We start from the raw sequence: 26,974 nt of genomic DNA, 5'->3' as shown, positions 1-26,974 counted from the left end.
ACTGTACCCGGTGCGGCTTCGTCTACATTGGGGAAACCAAGCGGAGGCTTGGGGACCGCTTTGCAGAACATCTCCGCTCAGTTTGCAACAAACAACTGCACCTCCCAGTCACAAACCATTTCCACTCCCCCTCCCATTCTCTTGATGACATGTCCATCATGGGCCTCCTGCAGTGCCACAATGATGCCACCCGAAGGTTGCAGGAACAGCAACTCATATTCCACCTGGGAACCCTGCAGCCATATGGTATCAATGTGGACTTCACCAGTTTCAAAATCTCCCCTTCCCCTACTGCATCCCTAAACCAGCCCAGTTCGTCCCCTCCCCCCACTGCACAACACAACCAGCCCAGCTCTTCCCCCCCACCCACTGCATCCCAAGACCAGTCCAACCTGTCTCTGCCTCCCTAACCGGTTCTTCCTCTCACCCATCCCTTCCTCCCACCCCAAGCCGCACCCCCAGCTACCTACTAACCTCATCCCACCTCCTTGACCTGTCCGTCTTCCCTGGACTGACCTATCCCCTCCCTACCTCCCCACCTACACTCTCTCCACCTATCTTCTTTACTCTCCATCTTCGGTCCGCCTCCCCCTCTCTCCCTATTTATTCCAGTTCCCTCTCCCCATCCCCCTCTCTGATGAAGGGTCTAGGCCCGAAACGTCAGCTTTTGTGCTCCTGAGATGCTGCTTGGCCTGCTGTGTTCATCCAGCCTCACATTTTATTATCTTGTATACAAGCCCAGTTGCTCCAAACTTTCAACATATGATAGTCCCGCCATTCCGGGAATTGACCTCGTGAGCCTACGCTGCACTCCCTCAATAGCAAGAATGTCCTTCCTCAAATTTGGAAACCAAAACTGCACACAATACTCCAGGTGCAGTCTCACCAGGGCCCTGTACAGCTGCAGAAGGACCTCTTTGCTCCTATACTCAATTCCTCTTGTTATGAAGGCCAGCATGCTATTAGCTTTCTTCACTGCCTGCTGTACCTGCATGCTTGCTTTCATTGACTGATGTACAAGAGCACCTAGATCTCGTTGTACTTCCCCTTTACCAAACTTGACTCCATTGAGATAGTAAGTTGATAGGAAGTTTGATAGGAATTCTTCCATGTCGCAACATTTTCATAACTGTCGTTACACAGATTTTAGTTTTTCTTTGAAATTTTTGCTGATGTAACAACTGAAGTAAATTTTAAATCATAGTGGAACAAAGAACCACTGCTGCACATGTTGTAACTGGAAGAAAAATATGCAGGTTTGTCTAACCTAGTGCACCTAAAGATGCCGGGCACAGTTTACTTAATGAGGAATTCAAAGATTCAGTTAAGCCTCCATCTTCACACTGCCACAAACTCTTCAGATACAGAATACCAGTCGGCATGTTTTTCTTAGTTGATTTATGGAACGTGGGCTTTGCCAGTTGGGTCAACATATACTCCCCATCCACAGCTGCCCTCAAAAAGTTGTGGTGAGCCGCCTTCCTGAACTATTGCAGTCTTTGCTGCAAGTTCACCCCCAATGCCATAAGGGAGAGTGTTCCATCATTTTGACCCAGCAACATTGAAGGAATGCAAATATATTTCTGATTCAGGATTAGGATGGTGAGTGGCTAGGCTGCAGATTCTGATGTTCCTTTGCATCTGCTGTCCTTGACCTGCTAGATGATAGTGGTAATGGGTATAGAAGGTGCTTTCTAAGGAGGCCTTGTAAAATTTCTGCAGTGCATCTTGGAAATGGAACACACTGTGTTACTGTGCATCTACGAGGAAAAAGTGAATGTTTGCAAATGTCCTGCCAATCTAAATGGTGTCAAGATTTGTGAATATTATTGGTGCTGCTCTCATCCAGGAAAGTAGGTAATACTCTATCACACTCATGGCTTACGCCTTGCAAATGGTGGACTGGCTTTGCGGAGTCTGAAGCTAAGTTATTTCTCACATGATTCCTACCCTCCGTCCTGCTCTTGTAGCCACAGTATTTGTGACTAATCTAGTTCAGTATTTCGTTAATGGTAAACCCCAGGATCTTACAGTGGGAGATTCAGTGATGGTAATGTCATTGTAAATGAAAAAGTGTTATTTAGATTCTCCTTTGTAGAAGCTTGTCATTCATGACACACAAGTGCAAAGCAATGTTACTTGTCATTTGTCTGGCCAAGCTTAATATTGTCTAGGTCTTGCTGAAAAATGACAAAGACTGCTTCAGTATTTGAGGAGTCACAGATGAGGCTGAACATCATGAAATCATTAGTGAACAACACCAGAACTTTGTGACTCAGCAGCAAGAGTACTCCCAACTGAGCTGCAGCTGATACAATATATATTTAAAAATTCCAAGCAAATCACCTAAACTTTCTTTTTAAAAAGAAAGGAGCATCAGCACCAACAGTATATTTCCCAACTGAACATGCTTGCTTGAGAAGTACAAAACAAATCCATCAAAGTAGGAAAGCAACTAGGAATTCACCACATGAGATTTTAATGCATTTAATGAGCCAATGAAGTGAAAGATGAGTATTGTACTGGCACCAGAACCACCTAATTTTTACATATACTTACGTGAAAATTAGATCTAATGATATTTTAACACACAATATTTCTTGGTGTTTGCACCAGTATAGTATAATGTTTCACACATTTAACCATATAAAATGTACATCCTGGACAGGTGGCACAAGCATTCTATGCAAGTAAATTCATTTTTATAATTTCAGATTTTAGCCATTTTTGCCATTTCTATTTCCGCTGCCCTGACACCATTTTCTTTCTTAGGCAGTCCCTTTGCCTTCATGGTGTCTCACATCTGCTCCATTTTAATGAGTTCTAAAATGTTTAAAGAGGTTAATTCATGATCTGCAGACTCCTCCACAGGAGAACTACGTCATGGTTGAAGAATTTGTTTGATGTTGGATGATTTAAAAAGCTTTCTCCAACTCCTCAGCACAACGTGTGTTTCCAAAGTTTCCCAATACGTTCAAAACCTTCACCACTTTGTTTGATTCCAAGCACTTATGATCCCTTCAGGGATGTTTCAGGGCCATCAATACAGCATTTCCATGGTCTTCCTGGGAGACTACTTCACGACAGAATTTTGAAATGTTGCTATCCATATGCAATTCTTGAGAACATTAAGGCTCGAGCTGAAAAGTGGTAAGTAGCATAGCTTGAGAAGTACAAAATAAATCCATCAAAGTAGGAAAGCAACTAGGAATTCACCACATGAGGCTTTAATGCATTTAATGAGCCAATGAAGTGAAAGACGAGTATTGTACTGGCACCAGAACCACCTAATTTTTACATATACTTACGTGAAAATTAGATCTAATGATTGTTGCTTTGGGAGTCTGGTGCCAAGCAGGTTAACAACACACCCTGCCCAACAGAACTTCTTTTGAGTGATTAGCACCTCATGCTGTCCACCCTTCTTGCCAGCAAATTTGGAGGATCTTGCAAAGGCATTACCAGTGGAACTTCACCAATGGTTTGAAGTGCATGTCTGTAAGTCATATATGAGTGCAAGTATCACAGCTACTTGGCAAACCACAACTTTAGTCTTTTGTTTAAGATTCTGGTCATTAAGGTTTTTTTTCAACAGTCAAGAGAAGTCGGCACATTGGTGGCAACAGTGATTTTCACTGGCCTTGATTTTCCTTGTTGAGGAGGCTGCTAAAGTATGGAAAATATGGACCAGTGACTGCATGCTGCCTTCATTATTCACTTGTTCTCTTAACTACATTAAATTTCTTCTTCCTGTCATTATTGACATTCACAACCTTATATCATCTTTTGTTTTGTCTGTTAGCCCTTTAAATATTATTCTCATCCCACGTTTGCATTTATTTTTCCATTTTGTCCCAACTTTGTTTAGCTCATCTTTTGTCCTGTTCAAGGGTTATTACTAGAAGTGTTGGATTTGACATATAAAAGGTTATCAATTCTTCCGAGTTCTATGGGAGTTTCCAGGCATTGAAGACTAAGCTCTGGGACATGGCTTCAAGAAACCAGGGTTATAGAATAGTTTTAAACATGTTGAATTTGAGAGTTAAAAAGAAGAAGATTTACCAACAGTGAAGAATCATCATGTGGATAAGAAGAGTCTGCACATTTTCAAGTTGTCAGGGAAAGGCATCTTAATCACAGTATTTGCAGTACACCATACAGACCGCCATACCTGCCCCACAATTCAATAAATCATGGCTGATCCATGACCTAAATCTATACAACTGACTTCAATCAAAATGTCTCATTAGCTTAAAAATATTTATTTAGCTGATCCAGTTCAGTTTCTGGTCAATGGTAGCTCTTGCTTGATACATACATGGAACCTATGCTACTTACCACTTTTCAGCTCAAGCCTTAATGTTCTCAAGAATTGCTTATGGATAGGAACAGCTTCAATATTTCAGTCACCAACACTTTGCAATCATATGTCGACAACTCCACTTCTGACTTTAAACTGGGAGAAGGTAATTAGTGATGAAGCTTATGATGGTTGAGCCAAGGATGTTATAGCGTTATAAAGTAATAAGCACAGAAATGAAACCTTTGGTTTAACAAGCCCACGCCGAATATAATCCCAAACTAAACTAGTCCCAATGCTTTCAATTGCACATGCCTCCCACATCTTGGCCCCCAACTCAAAGCTGTCTCTTCAGCAAACAACTTCCTGTACTGAACTCAAAGATCATCATTCTTCCAGCCCTCTTTACCTACATAGGCTTGGAAGATTTCAATACAAGGCTGTTGCTTTATTATTAGCTCGATGATAATACATACAAAATTAAAAATTATTCAGTCATTAGCATTAAACCAGAAAAATATTTCCAATCATGAATTACTAAACCTCATAACTAACTGAATAGCAAATTTTAGATCATTTGCACTGAATGACACACAATCTTGTGGATGAACACAACCTCACTGATCGCATTTTGTCTCTTTAATAACTCTGTAGGATTCAAATATTCCTGCATCATAATTTACTTTTCCAGCAACTTTGTTTTTGTTCATAATTTACCTCCTTTGATTGTTGCTAAGTGACTTTAAGTATTCCTTCTTAAATCGACTTTTTTCACCCTCCATTCCACCACTCCATCTTTTCCCCTAAAATTTCCATTTCTTTAAAATGTCCTAACTGGGGCCTGCTAAGTGAACGAACTGCAAACAAGATTTAGCTTCCTTTTCTTACAAGTTCAGTTGCAGAAGCATGAAGATTATTGGTGAGATCATCTTCCATTCATGGTGTCCTAATATGATACAGACCGGGCTTTGTGCTTAATTTTTTTTGTACTAAAGTCCCTTGGGGAGATTTCTCTAAGCACAAAAGGCCACCATCATCTCCAATTTGGCAGGCATGCTTGTCACAAGGCCTGTATCTTTTGCTGTACAGTTTGTCCACTGCAAACTGAAAATGTTGATGGTTAATTACTTCTCTGCTTATTCAGATCAACAATAAATGAAACAATTTGATAACTTCCATGCTGTAAGAGCACTTAACATCTTTTTATATCTGACAGTATAGTTGTACCAAACACATTGCCAAATTCAAAGCTTCACAGTCAATATAAAATTAATTAAAAACAGTCAAAGGCTTTCAAAATTGTACTAATTTTACCATTCAATGATAGCCACACTGAATTCCTTTACATTTTCTTTCTGTACTGTCAAATTTCAAAGTATTACCTTATCATTTCTGTTTTACAAGAGGGGGTTTTTACCAAGATTTATTGTTTTATCATGCAGTGGAGGCATTTTAAATAAAAACATGTTTGCAATAGTTCAGTTCTTTAAAGTAATTTTGCAAGCTAGACAGAAACCTGTCATGAAAAATACATCTTTGTTTATTACGTGCATTCAAGCCATCTTTCTCTGGTTACAAGTATCACAATGATTTCTAACCAAGTATGTTTTGCATTTAGCATCACAAAACATTTTATCAAAGGAAGCTTTCCAATCATCATAAATAAAGCAGAAAGTTACATTTTAAATCGTTTAAAAAAAGTGTTAACTGTAGAGGTGAGCATAATGAGTAATGGATGTCAATCACATTTATCATATTAATCTGCAATATAAATATGCATGATAAACAAGATGCCTTATCAAAATCACATTTCGTAATTATTGTATCTTTTTCTTTTTACTTACCCAAAAGATGTTTCATAACTGCCTGGTTCTGGTCCCATAAACTATTAAAGGTATTCCAACGTGACCTTCCATCAGGCAATGGATTTTTCTTTATCCATCCACCGCAGGCATATTGATAAAAGTCATTGCAGGGGTCCACTGAACGGTCTAGGGATTCTGTTATTTTGGCAGCCACCATAATACAAGTTTCTGTCAGACAAATTTTATGTGAAGGATCTGCAAAATGAAAAATGCATATAGACTTCCCTTTCACAACACCAATTAATAAATGAAAAATGATAAATTAATATTGAGGCTTGGTCATTTTCCTGAGGTGACATATAAAACAGAATTGTGGAGATTAGGACCGGGGATCGAAAGCTTGATCAAAGTAGTCGTTTTTGAGGATCATCTTAAAGGAGAGAGCAGCAAGGGGTGGGCTCAGGGAGGAATTCCAGAGCTTGGAGCCCAACATCCAAAGGCTTGGCTGCCCGTGGTGGAAAAATGGAAGTGGTCAATGTGGGCATGAGGCCAGAAACAGGGGAGCCCAGAGATTCCAGTGATGGATAAACCTGGAGTAAATGATCAAATCATGAAGTCGCTACTGCTTTAAGCTCTGCCATCTGCCAAATTGGCTAAAGTTGCAGAAATGTCTGGTGCCTAAACTCCCTGCTCACTGAAAGAGCTGTCTGGCCTAACCACATTTCCCCCAGCTGTTCACCTGGAGCCCTGCAGGTTCCTGTTTGTCAACTACTTTACAAATGCTTAACTGGACCTTCTCACAGCATTGCTGTTTGTACTTCCACCGAAACCATGCTCCATGGGCTGTTAAACACCTTGGGATGTTGTCCTGTTCCAAAAGATGCTGCAGAAGTATTGCTCAAGTTGGAAGATTGTGTTCAGTTCTGGTCACCATATTACAGGAAAGATGTGGAAGCTTTAGAGAGGGTGCAGAGGAGATTGACCAAGATGCTGCCTGGACTGGAGGGCCAGTCTTATGAGGGAAGGTTGAGGGAGCTGGGGATCTTCTCATTGGAGCAATGAATGATGAGAGGTGCACAAGATGATGAGAGGCATAGATAGAGTGGATAGTCAGAGACTTTTCCCTGGGGCAGAAATGACTGTCATGAGGGGGCAAAATTTTAAGGTGACTGGAGGAAGGTATGGGGAGATGTCAGGGGTAGGTTCTCTACACAGAGATTGGTGGGCGTGTGGAATGTGCTGCCGGCAGTGGTAGTGGAGTCAGATACTTTATAGACTTTTAAGCGACTCTTGGATAGGCACATGGAGGATAGTAAAATGCAGGGTAGATCGATCTTAATAGAATAATACGTCGGCACACACATCTGTACTGTGCTATACTGTTCTATGTTCTACATGACTCATGCAATGCACTATTCAATTCAATGAAATTGGTTAGGAGAGACAGGTCCAATGTTGAGCAAGGAGAATATTTAAATTGAACTTCAAATAACTAGATTAGGGAAAAGTGTAGCCAAGAAGCAAAACTGATACTTGAAAGATAGGTTATGTAATACTGTTATTAAAATATTATTTTCCGGCAATTGCTATTGTTATCTTCATATTCCAATGCATCTAAATTTCAATTCCTGCATTATCAATGTTACTTTCAGTATCACTCCTAAGCTGCAAAATCATATAAAAATTACATTTCGATAAAATGTTGAAAGCTTAAAGGACAGAAACAGGTAGTACCTGAACTGCCATCATATAGCATCTCAGGGGCTCCTGAGGTGGTTCCATAGACGATGAAATGAATTATAGTCACTATCACAAGTAGGAAAACACCGTAACCAGTTTTCCTATATAACAGCAATATGATGAATGGACAAATAATTTATTTTGGGAGTGCGGATTTAAGGTATAAGTGTTTGCCCAGATCACAAACGCATTTTTCAAATCCCAAATGTCACATCTTATAGATTAACATGAGACTACATAATAATCTACCAGCAGCCATCCTCAGCAGATCTTTCCTGGCATCTTCCTGGTGTTTGCACCTATCAATGAATGTTTTGAGCCAATTAGATTAATTCTATGAGACATACAAGTAAGGGGTGAAATCAATGAGCATGGATAAATTTGCAGACCCCGTCGAAATTGTAGCTGTGGCACTGAAGAATTTACCTATGCTTCTAGTTAAGCAGCCCCAGTGCAGTTACAGAGGTAAATAGACAATGTAGAAAAAGGTCATGTCTATAAAGAGCAGAATAAATCCAATCCAGCCAACTACCAGTCTTATTAGTCTACACCCAGTTATGAAAGTGTTGGAACGATTCACCAATTGTGCTATCAAGTAGTATATACTCACAAATAGCCTCTTCAGTGTTGGTCAGTATGGATTCAGTCAGATGTACAACAACTCTCAAGAGGTTTGGAAGTGTTGACTACTTGATCACTACTCACTAGCCAGGGTGAATTCTAACTGTTTTTTAAAATTTCTCTCGTGGGGAGTGGGTGTCAATGGCTGGCCAGCATTTATTGCCCTTTCCTAGTTGTCCTTGAGAAGGTGGCGACGAGCTGCCTTCTTGAACCACTACAGTCCATGTATTGAGGGTTGACCCACAATGCTTTTAAGGCCGGAATTCCAGGATTGGAATTCCAACACTGAAGGAACAGCAATATATTTCCAAGACAGGATGGACAGTGGCTATTCCTGGGGGAGCATCCAGTAAAGCTATATTGGTGGAACTGAGAAATAAGAAGGGGACAATCACCTTAATGGGATTGTATTTAGGCCCCAATAGCCAGTGGAAAATTGAGGAGCAAATATGTTGAGAGATTTCAGATGTCTGCAAGAATAATAGGATTGTAATGGTAGGGGATTTTAACTATCCAAACATAGACTAGGACTGCCATAGCGATAACAGCCTGGATGGGGAGGAATTAAGTGTGTTCAAGAAATTTTTCTTTATCAATGCATAGACATATCTACTACAGCGAGAGCCAGGGTGCCGAAGGGAAGGTTGTTTTTTTCCCTGTATTAAAAACTTAGCTTGTGCAGCAGTGGCCTTCTCGTTTCAGCGGTGGGTATGTGGAGAGAATGGGAGCCAATAAGGAACTGATATATTCAGGCACTGGCTGATCCTGAAACACTACATGTGCAGTGTCTCCCACCCATCCTCCTCCTCTAACCAAAAAAAAGACTGTTTGGAGGGTCGGGAAGGTATGGCTTTTTTTTTAATTCTTCTGGAAATCTCGAATAGAGGGAATGGAAGATAGGGCAATTGCATGCTCCTCTTGCAGGATGTGGTAGGTAAGGGTCACTGCTGGTGTCCCCTCTGAGTTCACCTGCGAGAAATGCACCCAACTCCAGCTCCTCAAAAACCATGTTAGGGAACTGGAGCTGGAACTGGAAGAACTCCAGACCATTCGGGAAGCTGAGGGGGGTGATAGAGAGGAGTTATGAGGAGGTGGTCACACCCCAAGGTACAGGAAAACGGTAGCTGTCAGGAAGGGGAAAGGGAACAGGCAGACAGTGCAGGGATCCCCTGTGGCCATCCCCTCAATAATAAGTATACCATTTTGGATACTGTTGGGACGGGATGACCTCTAGGGGAAGGCCACAGGGGACAGGTCTCTGGCACTGAGCCTGACCCTGTGGCAAAGAATGGAATGGGTGAGAATAGGAGAGCAATTGTAGTGGGAGATTCAATAGTAAGAGGCACAGACAGGTGGTTCTGTGGATGTGAACATGATGAACAGATGGTATGTTGCATCCCGAGTGCCAGGGTCCATGACGGGTCGGATTGTGTCTTCAAGATCCTTAGAGGGGAGGGTGAGCAACCAGCCATCATGGTACACATCGATACCAATGACATGTACAGAAAACGGACAGAGAATATGAAAAACGAGTACAGGGAGTTAGGTTGGAAGCTGAAGTCCAGGACAAAGACAGTAGTTATCTCTGGATTACTACCAGTGCCAAGTGATGATGAGGTAAGACATAGGGAGAGAGTGCAGCTAAACACATGGCTACAGGGCTGATATACAAGGGAGGGCTTCCATTATGTGGATAATTGGAGCACATTCTGGGGAAGGTGGGATCTGTACAGTAAGGATGGGTTGCACCTGAACTGGAAGGGCACAAATATCCTGGGAAGGAAGTTTGCTCGAGCTATACGGGATGGTTTAAACTAGATTGGTAGGGGGTGGGGAACCGGATTTGTAGTTCAGAGGATGAGATATTCAGCCTTCCAACAGACACAATAGGGAATAAGGTTGTGAATAAAGAAATGCAGTCAGTGGAGCGTAATTGAGGACACAGAAATAGTTTGAGGTGTGTGTACTTCAATGCAAGAAGTATCAGCTAAGGTGCATGAACTTAGAGAATGGGTGAGTACTTGGAACTACAATGTTGTGGCTATTACAGAAACTTGGGTAACTCAAGGACAGGAACGGTTGTTGGGCGTTCCAGGATTTAGATGCTTTAAAAGAAATAGGGAGGGTGGAAAAAGCAGTGGAGGAGTGGCATTGCTATTCAGGGGTAGTATAGCACCTACTGAAAGGCAGTTTGAGAATGTCTACACAGTCAGTTTGGGTTGAGGTCCGGAACAAGAAAGGAGCAGTCACTTTGTTGGAGTTTCTTTAACAGACCCTCTAATAGTTGCAGAGAACTGGAGGAGCGGATTGGGAGGCAGATACTGGAAAGGTGCAGAAGTCACAGGATTGTAGTCATGGGTGACTTCAACTTTCTAAATATTGCTGGGAAACATTTTAGTTGTAATAGTTTTGATGGAGAGGATTTTGTCCACTGTGTTCAGGAAGGATTCCTGACACAGTATATAGATAGTCCAACACGTGGAGAGGCCACTTTGGATTTGGTGCTTGGCAATGAACTGGGCCAAGTGTTAGACTTGTTGGTAAGAGAGCATTTTGGCAGTAGCGATCATAACTCTGTTACTTTTACAATAGTCATAGAAAAGGATAGGTACATACAGCAGGGTAAGGTTGATACTTGGGGGGAAAGGTAATTACAATTCCATTGGGCAAGATCTGGGTAACATAAAATGGGAACAGATGCTGTCAGGGAAGAGCACTATTGAAATGTGGAGATTGTTTAAGGAATGCATACTGCGTGCGCTCAATATGTTTGTCCCGAGCAGGCAGGGAAGATGCAGTTGACTGAGGGAGCCTTGATTCTCAACAGAGGTCAAATGACTGCTTAAGAGGAAGAAGGATGCTTACGTAAGATTTAGGAAACAAGGAAGGAAAAAGCGCTAGAGGGATACAAGTTATCCAGAAAGGAGCTGAAGAAAGGACTTAGGGCAGCTATAAAGGGGCATGAGAAATCTTGGATCAAGGAAAACTCCAAGACTTCTTACACATATGTGAGAAATAAGAGAATAACCAGAGAAAGGGTAGGGCCAATCAAGGACTGTAAAGGGAATTTGTGCACGGAGCCTAAAGAGGTAGGTGAGGTCCTTAATGAATAGTTTTCTTCAGTATTCACAACTGAGAGGGACCTAGTTGTAGAGAAGGACGGTATGAAACAGGCTGGTAGGCTAGAGGAGGTCGCTGTTAATAAGGAAGATGTGCTAGGAATTTTGAGGAAGTTGAAGACAGATAAATCCCCCGGGCCTGATGGAATTTATCCAAGGATTCAATGGGAAGCGAGAGAAGAGATCGCAGGGCCTTTGGCGATGATCTTTTGATCCTCACTGTCCAAGGATATAGTGCCAGAAGTTTGGAGAGAGGCAAATGTCATTCCCTTGTTCAAAAAATGGAATAAGGATAACCCCAGAGATTACAGGCCAGTTAGTCTTACGTCAACGGTGGGCAAATTATAGGAAAGGGCTCTGACAGTTAGGATTAATGATCACTTGGAAAGGCACAGTTTGATTCGTGATAGTCAACTTGGATTTGTGAGGGGTAGATCATGGCTCAAAAATCTTACTAAATTGTTGGAAGAGGTGACCAAACATGTGGATGAAGGTAGAGCAGTGGATGTGGTATACATGGACTTAAGTAAGGCTTTTGATAAGGTTCTCCATGGTCGGCTCATGCAGAAGGTAAGGAAGCATGTAGCAGATTCGATTCAGAATTGGCTGACCCTTAGAAGACAAAGGGTGGTAGTGGACGGAAAATATTCAACATGGTGCTCAGTTACGAGTGGTGTACCACAAGGATCCGTTCTGGGTCCTCTTCTATTTGTGATTTTTGTAAATGATTTGAATGAAGGAGTGGAAGGGTGGATTAGTAAGTTCGCGGACAATACGAAGGTGGGTTGTATTATGAACTATGTGGAGGGCTGTTCTAGGTTACAAAGGGACATTGATAGGATGCAGTGCTGGGCTGAGAAGTGGCAGATGCGTTTAAGCCTGAAAAGTGTGAGGTGACTAATTTTGGAACGCAAAACCTGAAAGCAGAATACAGGATTAACGGAAAGATTCTTGGCAGTGTGGAGAAGCAGACGGATCTTGGGGTTCATGTCCACAGTTCCTTGAAAGCTGCCACTCAGATGGTTAGAGTTGTTAAGAAGGTGTGTGGTGTGTTAACTTTTATTAATAGAGGGATTGAGTTCAACAGCTGTGAAGTTATGCTCCAGCTATACAAAACCCTGGTTCGGCCACATCTGGAGTATTGTGTCCAGTTTTGGTTGCCTCATTATAGGAAAGATGGGGAAGCATTGGAAAAGGTGCAGAGGAGATTTACCAGGATGTTGCCTGGAATGGAGGGAAGGTCTTACGAGGGGAGGTTGAGAGAGCTAGGGCTTTTCTCTTTAGAACGACGAAGGATGAGAGGTGACTAAAGAGAGATATACAAAATGATCAGAGCTATAGATAGAGTAGAAGGCCAGAGACTTTTTCCTAGGATGGAGGTAGCCATTACGGGAGGGTATAGTTTTAAAGTGAGTGGAGGTAGATATAGGGGAGATGTCAGAGGTAGGTTCTTTACTCAGAAAGTGGTCGGGGCGTGGAATGCACTGCCTGAAAGGGTACTGGAGTCAGCCTCATTAGGGGCATTTAAGCAGATATTAGATAGGCATATGGATGATAGTATAAGGTAGGGTGGAGGGTAGATAGACTTTAGGATTAGGGTAAAAGTTCGGCACGACATCGTGGGCCGAAGGGCCTGTACTGTGCTGTCCTGTTCTATGTTCTATGTTTTAAACCTCGATTTTCACATGGGAAATAAGACTGAGCAAGCAAATGAGATGTTAGTGGAGTAGTATTTTGGAATGTGTGACCATATTCCTATTAGTTTTAGAAAAGGATAGGCCTGGTCCACAACTTAAAGTTCTGAATTGGAGCAAGGCCAATGTTGACAGTATTAGACAAGAACTTTCAAAAGTTGATGGGGAAAGGCTGCTCAAAGGTAAAGGGATGACTAGCAAATGGGAAGCTTTCCCATGTGAGATAACAAAAGTTCAGGAGTTCAGGGGCCGCACCTCCATCTCCTACCTACTAACCTCATCCCACCTCCTTGACCTGTCCATCTTCCCTGGACTGACCTATCCCCTCCCTACCTCCCCACCTATACTCTCCTCTCCAACTATCTTCTTTTCTCTCCATCTTCGGTCCGCCTCCACCTCTCTCCCTATTTATTCCAGAACCCTCACCCCATCCCCCTCTCTGATGAAGGGTCCAGGCCCGAAACGTCAGCTTTTGTGCTCCAGAGATGCTGCTGGGCCTGCTGTGTTCATCCAGCCTCACATTTTATTATCAAGAGTTCAGGGACAGAGTGTTTATGTTAATCTGGTAGGATAAGGGAACAGTGAATGACTGGATATTTGTGGCTCTGGTCAAGAAAAAGGATGCATATAACAGGCATGTACAGCCGGGATCAAGTAAATCACTTGAGGAGTATAATGTGAGTAGGACTACACTTAAGAGGTCAAATAGAAAGGTAAAAATGAGACATGAGATAGCTCTGGCAGATAAGATTAAGGAGAATCCAAAGTGTAACAATGCTGTCACTTTAAAAAAAGATTACTTTGTCCTAGGTTTTTTTGAAGAGAGGTTGCAAAGGCAGAGCCACTGAACTGACAAGGGAGCCAGCCTGAATCAATAGTGTTTTTTTTAAAACAGTTCAACAATGGAAAGGAAATGGCCAGTTGTCCCGGTTCAAGTTGTAGTTTTTTTGTAAGCTGTAGCAGTCGCAAGATGTGTCATTACCAGAAAGGTTGCAAGCTTCAGTGAAGGATTCCTAACTAACTTTCTCTTCAATCTCTTTGAACGTTGTTCCCTCCTGCCTGTAAGAATCTGTCTTTCAATTTACATTTTTTGCCCAGGGCTGTGTTTATGGGATATTACTATATTGGAACAGTTAATTCGTTAAGTTACTGTATCGAGCATTCAGTTAAGTTTTCTAATAGTTAATTATTCTAACTCCAGCCTTCTTTTGTTCATGTTTTAAGTGTAAAGTTTAAATAAACTGCATTTTGCTTAGAAGTGAGTGGTTTGACCTGTTGCATCACACCTGGAACACTCACTTCATAGCCACCTATACAATAAGAAAAATTTAGCGTTTAGGGTATCTTCTTAAAATATATTGAGGGGTTCTGGCCTGGCCCATAACAAAAGAGATTCTACAATTAAATCAAAGGCAAAAGAATAACTAGGGAGAGTGTAGGGCCCCTTAAAGATCAACAAGGCCATCCTGTATACAACCACAGGAGATGGGTTAGATACTAAACAAATATTTCATAGCAGTATTTACTGTGGAAAAAGACATGGAAGCTAAGAAACTTGGAAGAATAAATAGTGATGCCTTGAAAAGAGTCCACTTGACACAGGAGGTGCTGGATGTCTTAAAACACAAAGCTAAATGCTCGCGACCTGACCAGATGTATCACAGGACATTGTGGGAAGCTAGGGAAGAAATTGCAGGGCCCATAGCAGAGATATTTGTATCATCAGTAGCCATGGGTGAGTGCCAGAAGACTGGAGGATGGCTGATGTTGTGCCATTATTCAAGAAATGCTGTAAAGAAAAGCCAGGGAACTACACAGCCAGTGAGCCTGTTATAAGTGGCGGGTAAACTGTTGAAGGGGATTCTGAAAGAGGATTAACATACATTTGGAGAGGCAAGGGCTGACTAAGGATAGTCAGCATGGCTTTGTGTGTAGGAAACAGTGTCTCACAAACTCAATTAAGGTTTGTTTTAAAGAGGTGACCAAGAAGACAGAGTGGTAGACATTGACTACATGGACTTTAGCAAGGCCTCTGCCAAGGTTCTGCATGGTAGACTGGTTAGCAACGTTAGGTCACATGGGATCCAAGGAAAGTTAGCCAACTGGATACAAAATTGGCTTGATGGTAGCAGACAAAGGGTGGTAGTAGAGAGTGATCGAGGCTACTAAGTGTGTAAAGTAAAAAGCAGTTTTACAGCAATTCTCATATCAATGATAATTGACAGAAATCTACACCCACCCTATAGACAACCTTGTGGCTCATTTCAAAGAGAAACAGGAGAGTTACACTGGTATACTCGAAAAGTAATGTTTCAACCAAATGCTAAAATTGATCATCTCAGCATATCACTCATTGCTAACCGTGTTGTGCTTAAATTTGTTGCCATATTTCCAATACTAAAACAAAAAATATACTTCAAAACTACTTCAGTGACATTTTAGAATGTCCCAAAAGTTGCTCCAAATAATATTTAAGTGCAAGTTCAGGACTATAAAATACTTTACCTTTTTAAAAAAGTCTAGGATCTTTATAAAGGAAGAAGAATGTCAAGAGCAGATAAAATGAATGAGAAACTAAGAAGTATTTTCATTTTACAGAAACAAACAGTTTGTCATTCAAATGAATAATCAGATAAAACTAAATCTATACTGATGGGTTACCCAATTTTAGCTTACCTTGGGTATTATTTATTACCAGAGTAACAATACAACCAATCAGGGCCATGACTACAACCAAGAGGACTGCTAACAGGGTCAGTTCCAGCTGTGTTATCGTTCCAATGGATCCCAAAGAAAATGATTTACCTTTTCTGAAACCAACCTGTTGAAAATACAATTGGAAATTTCAAGACAAATCTTCCTTTCATGATAAATTGAGTCGGTTTCTTATCAACATCCCTTGAACAGCAGCAACATTAAGACTAAACATTATGATAATTTAAACCAAAAATGACACTGTGAAAAAATACTACATCATTCTATTTGCCAGTGATAAGAAAGCCCAGACTGAAGTAATTTGTTTAATGAGATTTATTCATGTGAATTTGCACACTAGGAAACCTTCTGTGAAGGTTTGGGACCAAAAGGGGAAAATTAAAAACTACAATATGAAAACTATTTGACTGACCACAGATTTCCATGTGGTTTGTTTCAAATCTATGCCAAAAACAATTAACAAAATACATTATTACTTCCAAAATGGCAAAGTCTGTCAAAATTACAGGTTTATAACCTGAAATCCCTCTACCGCTCAGATTGTATCTGTATTTGAATACACAATGTCAAGACAGGCAAGAAGAAATCACTTATTATCAATCAATTATTAAAACTTAATTATTTCAAAATTGTGTATATTTATGTTTGAGTTGGCTCTTTCTTTCATTTCATCAAAAACGTACTTAATTTTCTATCAAATGAATCAATTTGGAATTTCGTGCTTGTAATGAAAGCTTCAAATATTTATCTGAACTAATGCATGTACCATTAAAATCATTATATTTTTAAATTCATTCTTCGGATGTGAGTATCACTGGCATTTATTATCCGTCCCTAATTGCCCTTGATCAGATGATGATGGCGTCTTTTAATACTACAGTGCATTTGACTCTGGCATACCCACAATGCAGGATGTTAGGGTCAAATAAGTTCTAGTATCTTTACCACTCAGTCAGTAATTTACATTCAATGACACAATACTAATTTACCCAGAAACATGACTGGATCTTTAAGTATTCCAAGGAATTTTCAAAGAGCCTCCCACCTTTTACCCTACATAAAGTTAATGTAATTTATAACTCTGCTGTCCATGTCCTAACATGCACCGAATCCCATTCATCCAATATAAGTTATTAAACAGCACCTCAATTTTTAAGTTCTCATATCTTTGTTTACAATATCTCCAAGGCATCTTCCTTCCCTATCACTATAATCAGCTCCAGTTCCACCACCTTCTGCTTTCCTCTAACTCCAGCCTCTTGGGCATTTCCCAGGTTTAAATTCTGCAGTACTCATGTCAATGTCTTCAGCTGCTTTGGTACTAAGCTCTAGAGTTGGCTCCTTAAATTTCCCTACTGCTTTTTCCTCCTTTGAGACACTCCTTAACACTTTTGTCTTCAGCTAAACTGTTGCCCAACTGCCTTCATCACACCTTACCCGGTTTGGCATAAAATTTTGCTTTATAATAATCCTACTAAGCACCCTGACATGTTTTATTATGTCTATTTTACATCAAATTTCAACCCATTTTATAGTGCGTTAAGTTCACAAAACTAAAATGTCTGTTTAGGTGAGGGCGATGGCCTAGTGGTATTTTCTCTAGGCTATTAATCTTGGTAATGCTTTGGGTACCTAGGCTTCAATCCTGCCAAGGCAGATATTGGAATTTGAATTCAATTAAAAAAAGTCTGAAATTAAGAGTCTAACGATGATCATGAAACCATTGCTGTTAGAAAAAACCCAAATTCACTAATATCTTCTAGAAAAGGTAACTGCTGTCCTTACCTGATCTGTCCAACACGTGACTCTGGACCCAGAGCAACATGGTTGACTCTTAAAGGCCCTCTGGACAATTGTGGATGGGCAATAAATGTTGGCCTAGCCAGTAAAGCCAACATCCCAGGAACGAATGAAAAACAATCACCTATTTTAAGTGTTATAATCATCGATGGTCTCATAGAGGCATAGAATCAAATGGATATGGAGATGTACAGCAGGAAAACAGACCCTTAAGTCCAACTAAACCATACTGACCAGATACCGTAAATAAATCTAGCCCCATTTGCCAGCATTTGGCCCATGTGTCTAAACCCTTCCTATTCACATACCCATCCAGATGCCTTTTAAATGTTGTAATTGTACCAGTCTCCACCACTTCCTCTGACAGCTCATTCCATGCACGCACCAACCTGTGTGAAAATGTTGCCCTTATGTCCCTTTTAAATCTTTCCCCACTCGCCCTTAAACCTACGCCCTTTAGTTGTGGACTCCGCTAACCTGTTGAAAACACCTTGTTTATTTACCTTACCCATGCCCCTCATGATTTTATAAACCTCTATAAAGGTCACCCCTCACCTTTTGACACTCCAGGGAAAATAGCCCCAGCCTATTCAGCCTCACCCTATAGCTTAAACCCTCCAATCCTGGCAACATCCTTGTAAAACTTTTCTGAACCGTTTCAAGCTTCACAACATCCTTCCTTCTGCAGGGAGACAAGAATTGCATGCAGTATTCCAAAAGTGGCCTAACCAAAGTCCTGTACAGCTGCAACATGACCCCCCAACTCTGATACTCAACACATTGATTAATAAACGCAAGCATACCAAACGCCTTCATCACTATCCTATCCAACTGCAACTCCACTTGCAAGAAACTATGAACATGCACTCCAAGGTCTCTTTGTTCAGCAACACTCTCCAGATCTTACCATTAAATGTATAAGTCCTGCCCTGATTTGCTTTTCCAAAATGTATCACCTCACATTTATCTGGACTAAATTCCATCTGCCACTCCTCAGTCCATTGGCCCATATGATCAAGGTGCTGTTGCACTGTGGTGTAACATTCTTCATTATCCACTATACCTCCAATTTTAGTGAAATCTGCAAACCTACTAACCTTACCTGCTACATTCACATCCAAATCATTTGTGTAAATGATGTAAAACAGCAGCCCCAATGTCAATCCTTGTAGCACACCGTTGGTCATAGGCTTCCAGTCTGAAAAGCAATCCTCTGCCACCATCTTCTACCTTTGAGCCAGTTCTGTATCCAAATGGCTAGTTTTCCTTAGATTTCATGTGATTTACCCTTGCTAATCAGTCTACCATGAGGAACCTTGTCGAATGCCTTCTTGAAGTCCACACAGATTATGTCCACTGCTGTGCCCTCATCAGTCCTCTTTGTTGCTTCTTTAAAAATACTCAATTAAGTTACTGAGACACGATTTCCCACACTCAATGCCATGTTGACTAACCCAGTCAGTCCTTGCCTTTCCAAATACATATAAAATTCATGATCATCATTACACTCTTAATTCCAAATTTTTTCCTGAATTCAAATTCCACCATCCGCCATGACAGAATTCACTCCTGCGATCCCCAGAACACTATCTAGATTAACAATCTAACAATAACAGCACTAGGCCAGTACCTCCTCTAAACAGGCATTTTGGTGCTATGCACCTAACCCACTAGAAAATGGACTGAGATCTGACATAAAACAGAACTGACATACTGTATATGTAGTGGTAGCGTGCTTCATGAAATGTGACAAAAATATTTCGTGTACGCAATTGAAAACACCACCAGTGCATCTTGTGTTCTTCTGAGACTGCAGAAGGCTATAATTAACACTGAGTACAGAGCAAATATACCACATAGACTATAATAAATAGAAGCTGGACTATGTCATTTGGCCCATTCAGCCTGCTCGTCTATTCAATAAAATCGTGGCTGATCTGACTGTGGTCTTAACTCCACCTTCCTGTCAAACCTTCCTCCTAAAATCATTTGGGCAATGAATTCCAAAGATTTCCAACCTCAGAATAAATTCTTCCTCATCTCGATCTTAAATGCTCAGGCATACAAGGCTATAGGCCAAGTGCTGAAAGATGAGATTAGAAAAGTTGGCTGCTGGATTTTGAAGGTCACAGACTTGATGGGTGGAAGAGAATTTTTTTGTGCTGTGAACCTCAATGACTCGAAATAGGAGATCCCTTTTTTTTAAAATGGCTGGGTCCCCTAATTCTAGATTTCCCTCAGGAAAGGAAATAACGTCTCAGCATCTACCCTTCAAATATCCTCCAAATTCTGATACACTTCAATAAGACAACTTTCATCCTTCAAAACTCTAATTTGGATAGGCCCAACCTGTTCAATCTTTCCTCATTTAGCATTTGTCATTCCTTTTATCTCAAAGTATAATTAATTCCTTATGTACTAAATCTACATGTAAACATAAATACCATATGTTGAACTCCAAAGCAGCAAAACAAGACTGCTTTTATGTTGAACGTAAAGAAAATGTCCCAATACGTTGTTCATCCAGAACTACAAAGGACCAGTTCCATGTTTTCAGCAGAGAACACAATTCTCAAAGGGTATATATGGTGAGGGATCTTAAAGCTTCAATTCAAACACAGCTTTAAAAACACAAGTATATCAGCAACCTGCCCAATTTCAGATGTAGATAAGCAAGCAGTTCAAAATGACTCAATTTTTTAAATGTGAACAATAAAGAAAAAACCCAATTATCTGAGCAGTTAGATGTTGTTTATGGGGAAGCAAAATCAATTTTACTGTTAATTCTCCTCATGAAACTACCTTAATCAGGACTATTCCATCAGATATCACAATGAAGAAATTGTTAGTCACTATCTTTAAAAAAACCAAAAAGAAAATGGATAAACAAAGGATACAATGTGGCTGTTCTTGATTATGCTGTCGCAGTAACAGCATTTTCCTGTGCACATTGTTACTAAAGAAACTGGGTTGACATGCACACCATACCATGAAACAACTTCCTAAACATTCATCACGTATACAAATAAAGGAAATGAGTATTAGGTTAGACAAGAAACCATGATTTAACAAAAATATCAATTCAACCAGTCAATTCAACAAACCTCCACACTTTCTGGTGAGGCATTGCCATCTGTTGCTGATTCTGCAGGATCATCATCTTCAAAAGTTGCACGCTTATAGTTTGACATCTGCGCGTTTAAGAAAAGAAATTGATCAGTTAAACGTAAGTAACTTTTAGCCACCAGAAACATATATTGGCTCCATTATTTTTCGAAACCTATAAACAATATGCACAAGCACTGCTGTATAGTCTTGCAAAATATGCCTGTGAACATTAGAACGGAGTTGAATCAAAAATTCTTGTATTCATAAGTTTACTGTCAAAATCAAAAACAGTGCAGTCATGTAACGCAACTGACTTCTTCAATAGAAAGGGTTTCATTTCATCAATTTACAAGTTATCTGTGATGATGGGTGCTACAAGATAGAAGTCAGTACCACGTACCTTGGACAGAGTGTGCCACATATTCATAGCATGCTATGCTCTACACAACTGGACCAGGCAAACAGAGGATGTGATGGAGGCTAAAGAGCTGGGACAGCAGCAGCAATTTTCTGAGGTGGAAGATGAGGGCATTGAGCAGGAAGGGCATTACTTAATGCATGGTAGAGCGCTGCAACATCAAACACAGGAAGCCAAAGAGGACTTAATTGATAGTCAGTTACAGTTGATGGAAGTTGGATGCAGTGATCACTCACTAACTGCAACTTAGTTAGTGCTCAAAAGGCAAGCAGTCAATTTCAGTTCTGAGATGCAAATGCAAATTTGTTTTTGTTCCCCTTGCTGAATGAAAGTGAATGCTTTGAACCATTTCAAGGTTCTTTTTTATGTGACGGTCCCACAATGAACAAAAGACAAAATGCTGGAGGTACAGTGAATAGTAGGGAAAGACTAGCATTAATTTAGACAGGGTTGTAATATAGGATGAGGCTAAGGACAGGGAAGCTGCATGGCTTGTTTCTTAATCAGCAACAGTAATAAGAATGTGCATTTGTATGTGCGATGAAGAATCAGCCCTATTGCTGTGTCCTAAGAAGCTTTGGTTTGCGGTTGCTCTCTCACTGCATGTACAGGGCAATTCCGGACTACCAAATCTTGACCAGGAAACAGTTGGGGTTTAAAGATGGCACCAGCATCTGAATCCCAGGAAATCCTGGCAGTGACAGGCACTTGTGCCCATAGGTGGTGAGACAATTGGCCAAGCAGGGGGCCATGGATAGAAAACTGGCTTGTTCATCAGAAGCAGAGAGTGTGCATAAATGAGTCTTTTGATGATTAATAAGATGTAACAAACAATGCTCCATAAAGATCAATTATGGGAGCTCAATTGTTTAAAATTTATACAAATGATTTGGTTGAAAGGATAGAAGGCACAGTTGAAATTTTTGCTGGTGGCACAAAAAGAGGAAGAAAAGTAAGTAAAGGGAAGTGATGAGGACATAAGCTGGCTACAAAGGGATATAGATAGATCAATGAGTGAACATAGATCTAGTAAATGAAGTATTGTACAGGAATCGTGAAATTATCCATTTTTGTGGAAAACTTTAAAGACACAATTTCTGAATGGTGACATTGCAGAATTCTGGGATATAGAGGGATCCGAGTGTTCTGGTGCATGAATCACAAAAGGCTAGTGGGCAGATACAGCAAACAATTATCAGTGTATTGTGCAATGAACAGACCAAAAATTGGGAGGTCATGCTTCAGTTGTAATACAAAGTACTGGTGAGACCACGTCTGGAGAACTGCGTACAGTACTGATCAGCTTATGAAGAATACAAATCAATCGGAATATAACTGGAGGAGGCAATGGAAATTCTTATGAGAAAAAGTTGGTATCTGCTGGAGTTTAGAACAATAACAGGCAGTTTGATTAAAACACACAAGATCCTGAAAGGTCTTGGCAGGATTGTTGTGGAGAGGATGCTTCCTCTTTTTCTTAAATTAACCTTTAATTTTTTTTCTAACCAACATACTCAGAGATATAATTACACACCTCTGGAGCAGGTGCAACACAAATCCTGGTCTCCCAGTCCAGGGGCAGGAACAGTTCCATTGCACTATGTTATGGAAGAACCTCGAAGTAGGGGTCACTGTTTAAAAATAATGTGTCAATCATTTAAAACAGAGATAGTGTTTTTTAAACACAAAGAGTCATGAGGTAGTCGTTGAATATTTTTAAGGCAGAGGTGAAGAGATTTTTGGTGAGCCATGGTGTGATATGTTATCAATGGTCAGCTGGGATGTGGATTTGCGATTACAATCAGATCACCAATCATGTTATTGAATGACTCTTTTATTGATATGAGTGAAAATTCATTGAGTGAAGTTTGTGTGAATAAAGCCTGCTGAAACACTCAAAAGTCCAGAAAGTGCTGAGATTAATAATGCAATCACACTTGTCCTTCCTGAAAATGATCACTCCAAACCTGTGTACAGTAACTTGAATCTGTATAGATCCAATAACTAGCAAGAAAGGAAGTTCTGAACCTATCTTACCTAACAGCAACTTTCAATAGCCTTTGAATGCATCAAATGATAGCAATTGGGCTAACAGTTGTGCAGTAAATCTTCTGAAGAGAAATACAGCTTAATCCATACAAACTACACAACTGGATGCAAGTGTAAGCTTCTTTTTAAAAAAAGGATTTGAGAGTATTTGGAGTATGAAAGTTGAGTATTTTGTAATGAAATTTGATAGTATTCATCCATCTCCATTTAAATTGCACCTCCACATCTAAACAGTTTTAAATTAATGTTTATTTTAAAGCAGAGACAGTTTGAATTTAAAAACCATAAGAACTGCAGATGCTGTAAATCAGGAACAAAAACAAAATTGCTGGAAAAGCTCAGCAGGTCTGGCAGCATCTGTGGAGGAGAAAACAGAGTTAACATTTCGGGTCCGGTGAAGAAGGGTTACCAGACCCAAAACGTTTGAATTTGTTTGGCCTGAAAATTGACATTGTAAGACATTCTATAAAGTAAAGTAAATCAAACAAGTCGTACGTCTTATATAACAACAGGCTCCAGCATGTTTTTTTCACAAGACTGTGCCTGTAAGAATGTTCTAGATCATTAAGTCACAAATAATAGTAGGCTTACAAGATGATGAAACCTTCATTCTCTTTTCAAGGACAATTTTGTGGGAGGAATCAACTTAACTCCTCACTCAAGAAAATAAAAGGTTTCAAGGAACAATTCCATAACTTTGATCTAGCCAATAGCCAATGTAGGCACAATGAGCTGAGGGGTTTTCTTTTCCACACTAAAATGTTATGCTTAACTGTTCTATTTTCCTCTCTATGTGGGACCTAAGAGCTTATGTTGTAGATTTCTCTGCACAAAAACCTTGCGCTCATCTTAAAAGTAGAAAACCCAAACCATTGCATCTCTGTGCAGTTAGATAGAAACGGATGTCAAGACAGAGAATGATACATTATGCAGGGGCTCAAAATTACCCTTCAACATAATTATCACCCATTACATTTTGTATATCTATATTTCAAATCCTAAAACACTTTAGGATCCTTACATGCCTCCAATTCTGACCTCCAGCGTCCCAAATATTAATTGTTCCATTTCTGGTCTTCAATTACCAAGGCCCTATACTCTTAAAATCCACCCCTAAAAAATCTCAACTTATCCTTCTTCCTTGAAGATGTTCCTCAAGATCTATCTTTTTGACCAAGCATTGCTCAGCTACCTTCTACTTCCTTTTGTGGTTCAATGTCAAAATCTATTCACTGATCCACTGTTGAGTGCCTTGGTATTTTTTACTGTGTTAAAAGATGCTGTATAAATGCAAGAGGTTGTGGCCCTTCTTCGATCTAACTGTATTTTCTGGAATGCAGATGTTTCAGGCCCAGCCAAACATTATCACATCCATCTCTGTTCTTAGGTATGAAATAGTCACCTGTAGTCCTCCCAGACCAGAGGGCTGATCTCTCATTAAAGAAAGGTGGTGGTTTGCTATCTGCGTGATGTCAGCACATTCTCCCAGGGTCTGCGTGGGTTTACTCCAGGTACTACGGTTTCCTACCACAATCCAAAGATGTGCAAATTAAGTGGATTGTCCATGCTATATTATCCATAATGTTCAGGAATGTGTAGATTAGGTGTGTTAGCCATGGGAAATGCAGGGTTACAGAGATAAGGTAGGAGGGATGGGTCGAGGTGGGATGCTCTTTGAAGAGTTGGTGTGGACTCGTTGGGCTGAATGGCCTGTTTCTACACTACAGGAATTCTATGAAGAATTTTATGATGTAACTTGAGGGTCACTGTGCCTCAGATGATGGGAGAGGTCGAGATGGAAAGTCCTTTGTGGTAACCTTCAGCCAGCGCTGTTGGGATCACTGTGCATACCAGACAAGTCTTCCAGCCAAATGAGCTAACCGATCCCCATCAGGCACAAAGATACTGGAAGACCAGGTGGACTACTATGGGGTTGGTGTTTTAGCTACTGTTTCCCATGAAACAGAAAACTCCAAAAGATTTGTTTTGCTAAAGAAAACATCGCGCTTACCTATCGATACTGAAGCATCCACCCCAGCCCACGCGTGTCACTAAATGATAAACCAGTGAATCTGCCTTAAAAGCACCCCCAGCAAAATTAATGCATGGAATTTGTAGTTGACTGTTTCGCAAACGAAACTAATAAAAACTTTTACAAATATCGTCGCAAGACCAGTGTCGGCAGCAGGACGAAGAGACTAAATACGATTGGAATTTCAGAGCACGAGATCGAAATACTAGTGAAATCGACCAAATCGATCCAAATGGTTGCAAGTGTATTACCATAAGCGGTGCTACAAAACTTTCCTCCGTAGACAGCTGCATCCGGAGCAGTGTAAAAACCCAGCAAGAACCGATTGACACGGCACAGCTGCTAATTAGCCTTTTCCCGCCGTCTTCATTGCTGGTTGTCAGAGCGGGCTCGCGGGAACAGCCACTGAGATGGTGGAAGTTTTCCTGACGAGCAATTAAGCCAGATCCCTATTGTCGCGACGACGATAAGTCCCTTTCTCCCTACCGCATCAGCCCTTCCGAAAAATAAAAAGGCTAGCCGCTCGGCTTGTGGTGTGTGGGTGAGAGAGAGAGAGAGAGCAGATCATTCGCTAATGCCAACAGCCTATCCACACGCCTGCAGACACTAACTGCATTCCACAAACATCCTTCCTGTTACCGCATGTTTACACAGAAGGGGCTGGGGGAGGGGGGGGGGGAGGTGAGAAGAGGAGGTGGGAGAATAACCTGTATGATCAGAGCCCAGGGTAGCCAATCGTCATCAAATGCTTCAGGAGCAATACCTTCGCATGCAGTAGATGTCCCCCAAACTGGGGGCAGAGACTGAACAGAAAACATGGCACTTCAAACGTTCACAAATACAGAGCCAGAGCTCGAAAGTGGCAGAAGAAGCAGAGAAATAAAATACAGGCAACACGTTGATTTCTTTTCCCGATTCAGTTTTGTGACCTCGAGCTCGTCACAGTTCAGGGAATTTTTAAGATAAATAATGCGGCTTCGCCGCTGCTGGTGGGGTTTCCGATTTGGCATCGGGGGCTCTTTATTGTTCCCCCTCGGTGGTTCATCGCCCCCGGGGAAGCCCTTACACAAGAATTGTAAGGAACAAGCGCTTCGTGACTAAAGATACGTGTGAGAACTTAAATACACTGGAAAATCCGTGCTCCGGGTCTCCCAGGAAACATGATAACGGGGTCCTCACTCTCCCGTTACCACTGAGGGAATCAGTACTCAAGGGAAACCAGGGCAGGACAAATATGGTTTATTTTTACAATTCATCCTCTGTCTCCTGATCTTTTGGGCTGCGTTGAATGCTGAGTCAAATAATGTTAATATTTTTCACACGAGCCTGCTTTCCTTTTCAAAATGTCCTCAATTTTGTTTCTGACCGGCGCCTGTTCAAATGACAGTCTGTTGTGTTCATGCGAAGGCTCTAACCCCATGACAACTGTGCTTTATTATCTTGTATAAAGGTGGCAAGTTCCCAGTCGCGGTTATAGCCACTCTCGAAGACAAGCGAAAAGAAAAAGCCAAGCTTCACTGAGAAAAACAAAATGTTGAAAGCAAAACAGCCAAATGTACGGTATTTCTGAAAC

General features: G+C 40.8%; 1 protein-coding gene across 8 annotated transcripts in view; it reads right to left on the bottom strand.

The window, feature by feature from the left end:
- LOC125457582 (endothelin-converting enzyme 2-like) overlaps positions 1 to 26,974 on the bottom strand; it is a 173,168-nt gene that overhangs the window by 81,545 nt on the left and 64,649 nt on the right. For 5 of the 8 annotated variants that reach the window (XM_048541996.2, XM_048541993.2, XM_048541998.2 and 2 more), the window contains exons 2-4: positions 20,899 to 20,985; positions 15,956 to 16,100; positions 6,145 to 6,360 (exon numbers count right to left, since the gene is read on the bottom strand). In XM_048541996.2, the coding sequence (XP_048397953.1) occupies positions 6,145 to 6,360; positions 15,956 to 16,100; positions 20,899 to 20,985 (448 nt within the window). Of the gene's footprint in view, positions 1 to 6,144; positions 6,361 to 15,955; positions 16,101 to 20,898; positions 20,986 to 24,771; positions 24,894 to 25,652; positions 26,031 to 26,164; positions 26,256 to 26,974 lie in introns of those variants that run through there. The other 3 variants (XM_048541991.2, XM_048541997.2, XM_048541992.2) reach the window with 3 other exon arrangements.

This window comes from Stegostoma tigrinum, chromosome 14 (genome assembly GCF_030684315.1).
Source record: "Stegostoma tigrinum isolate sSteTig4 chromosome 14, sSteTig4.hap1, whole genome shotgun sequence".
Lineage (NCBI taxonomy): Eukaryota > Metazoa > Chordata > Chondrichthyes > Orectolobiformes > Stegostomatidae > Stegostoma > Stegostoma tigrinum.
Note: the sequence above shows the minus strand (reverse complement) of the source record. Positions and strands in the feature narration are given on the sequence as shown.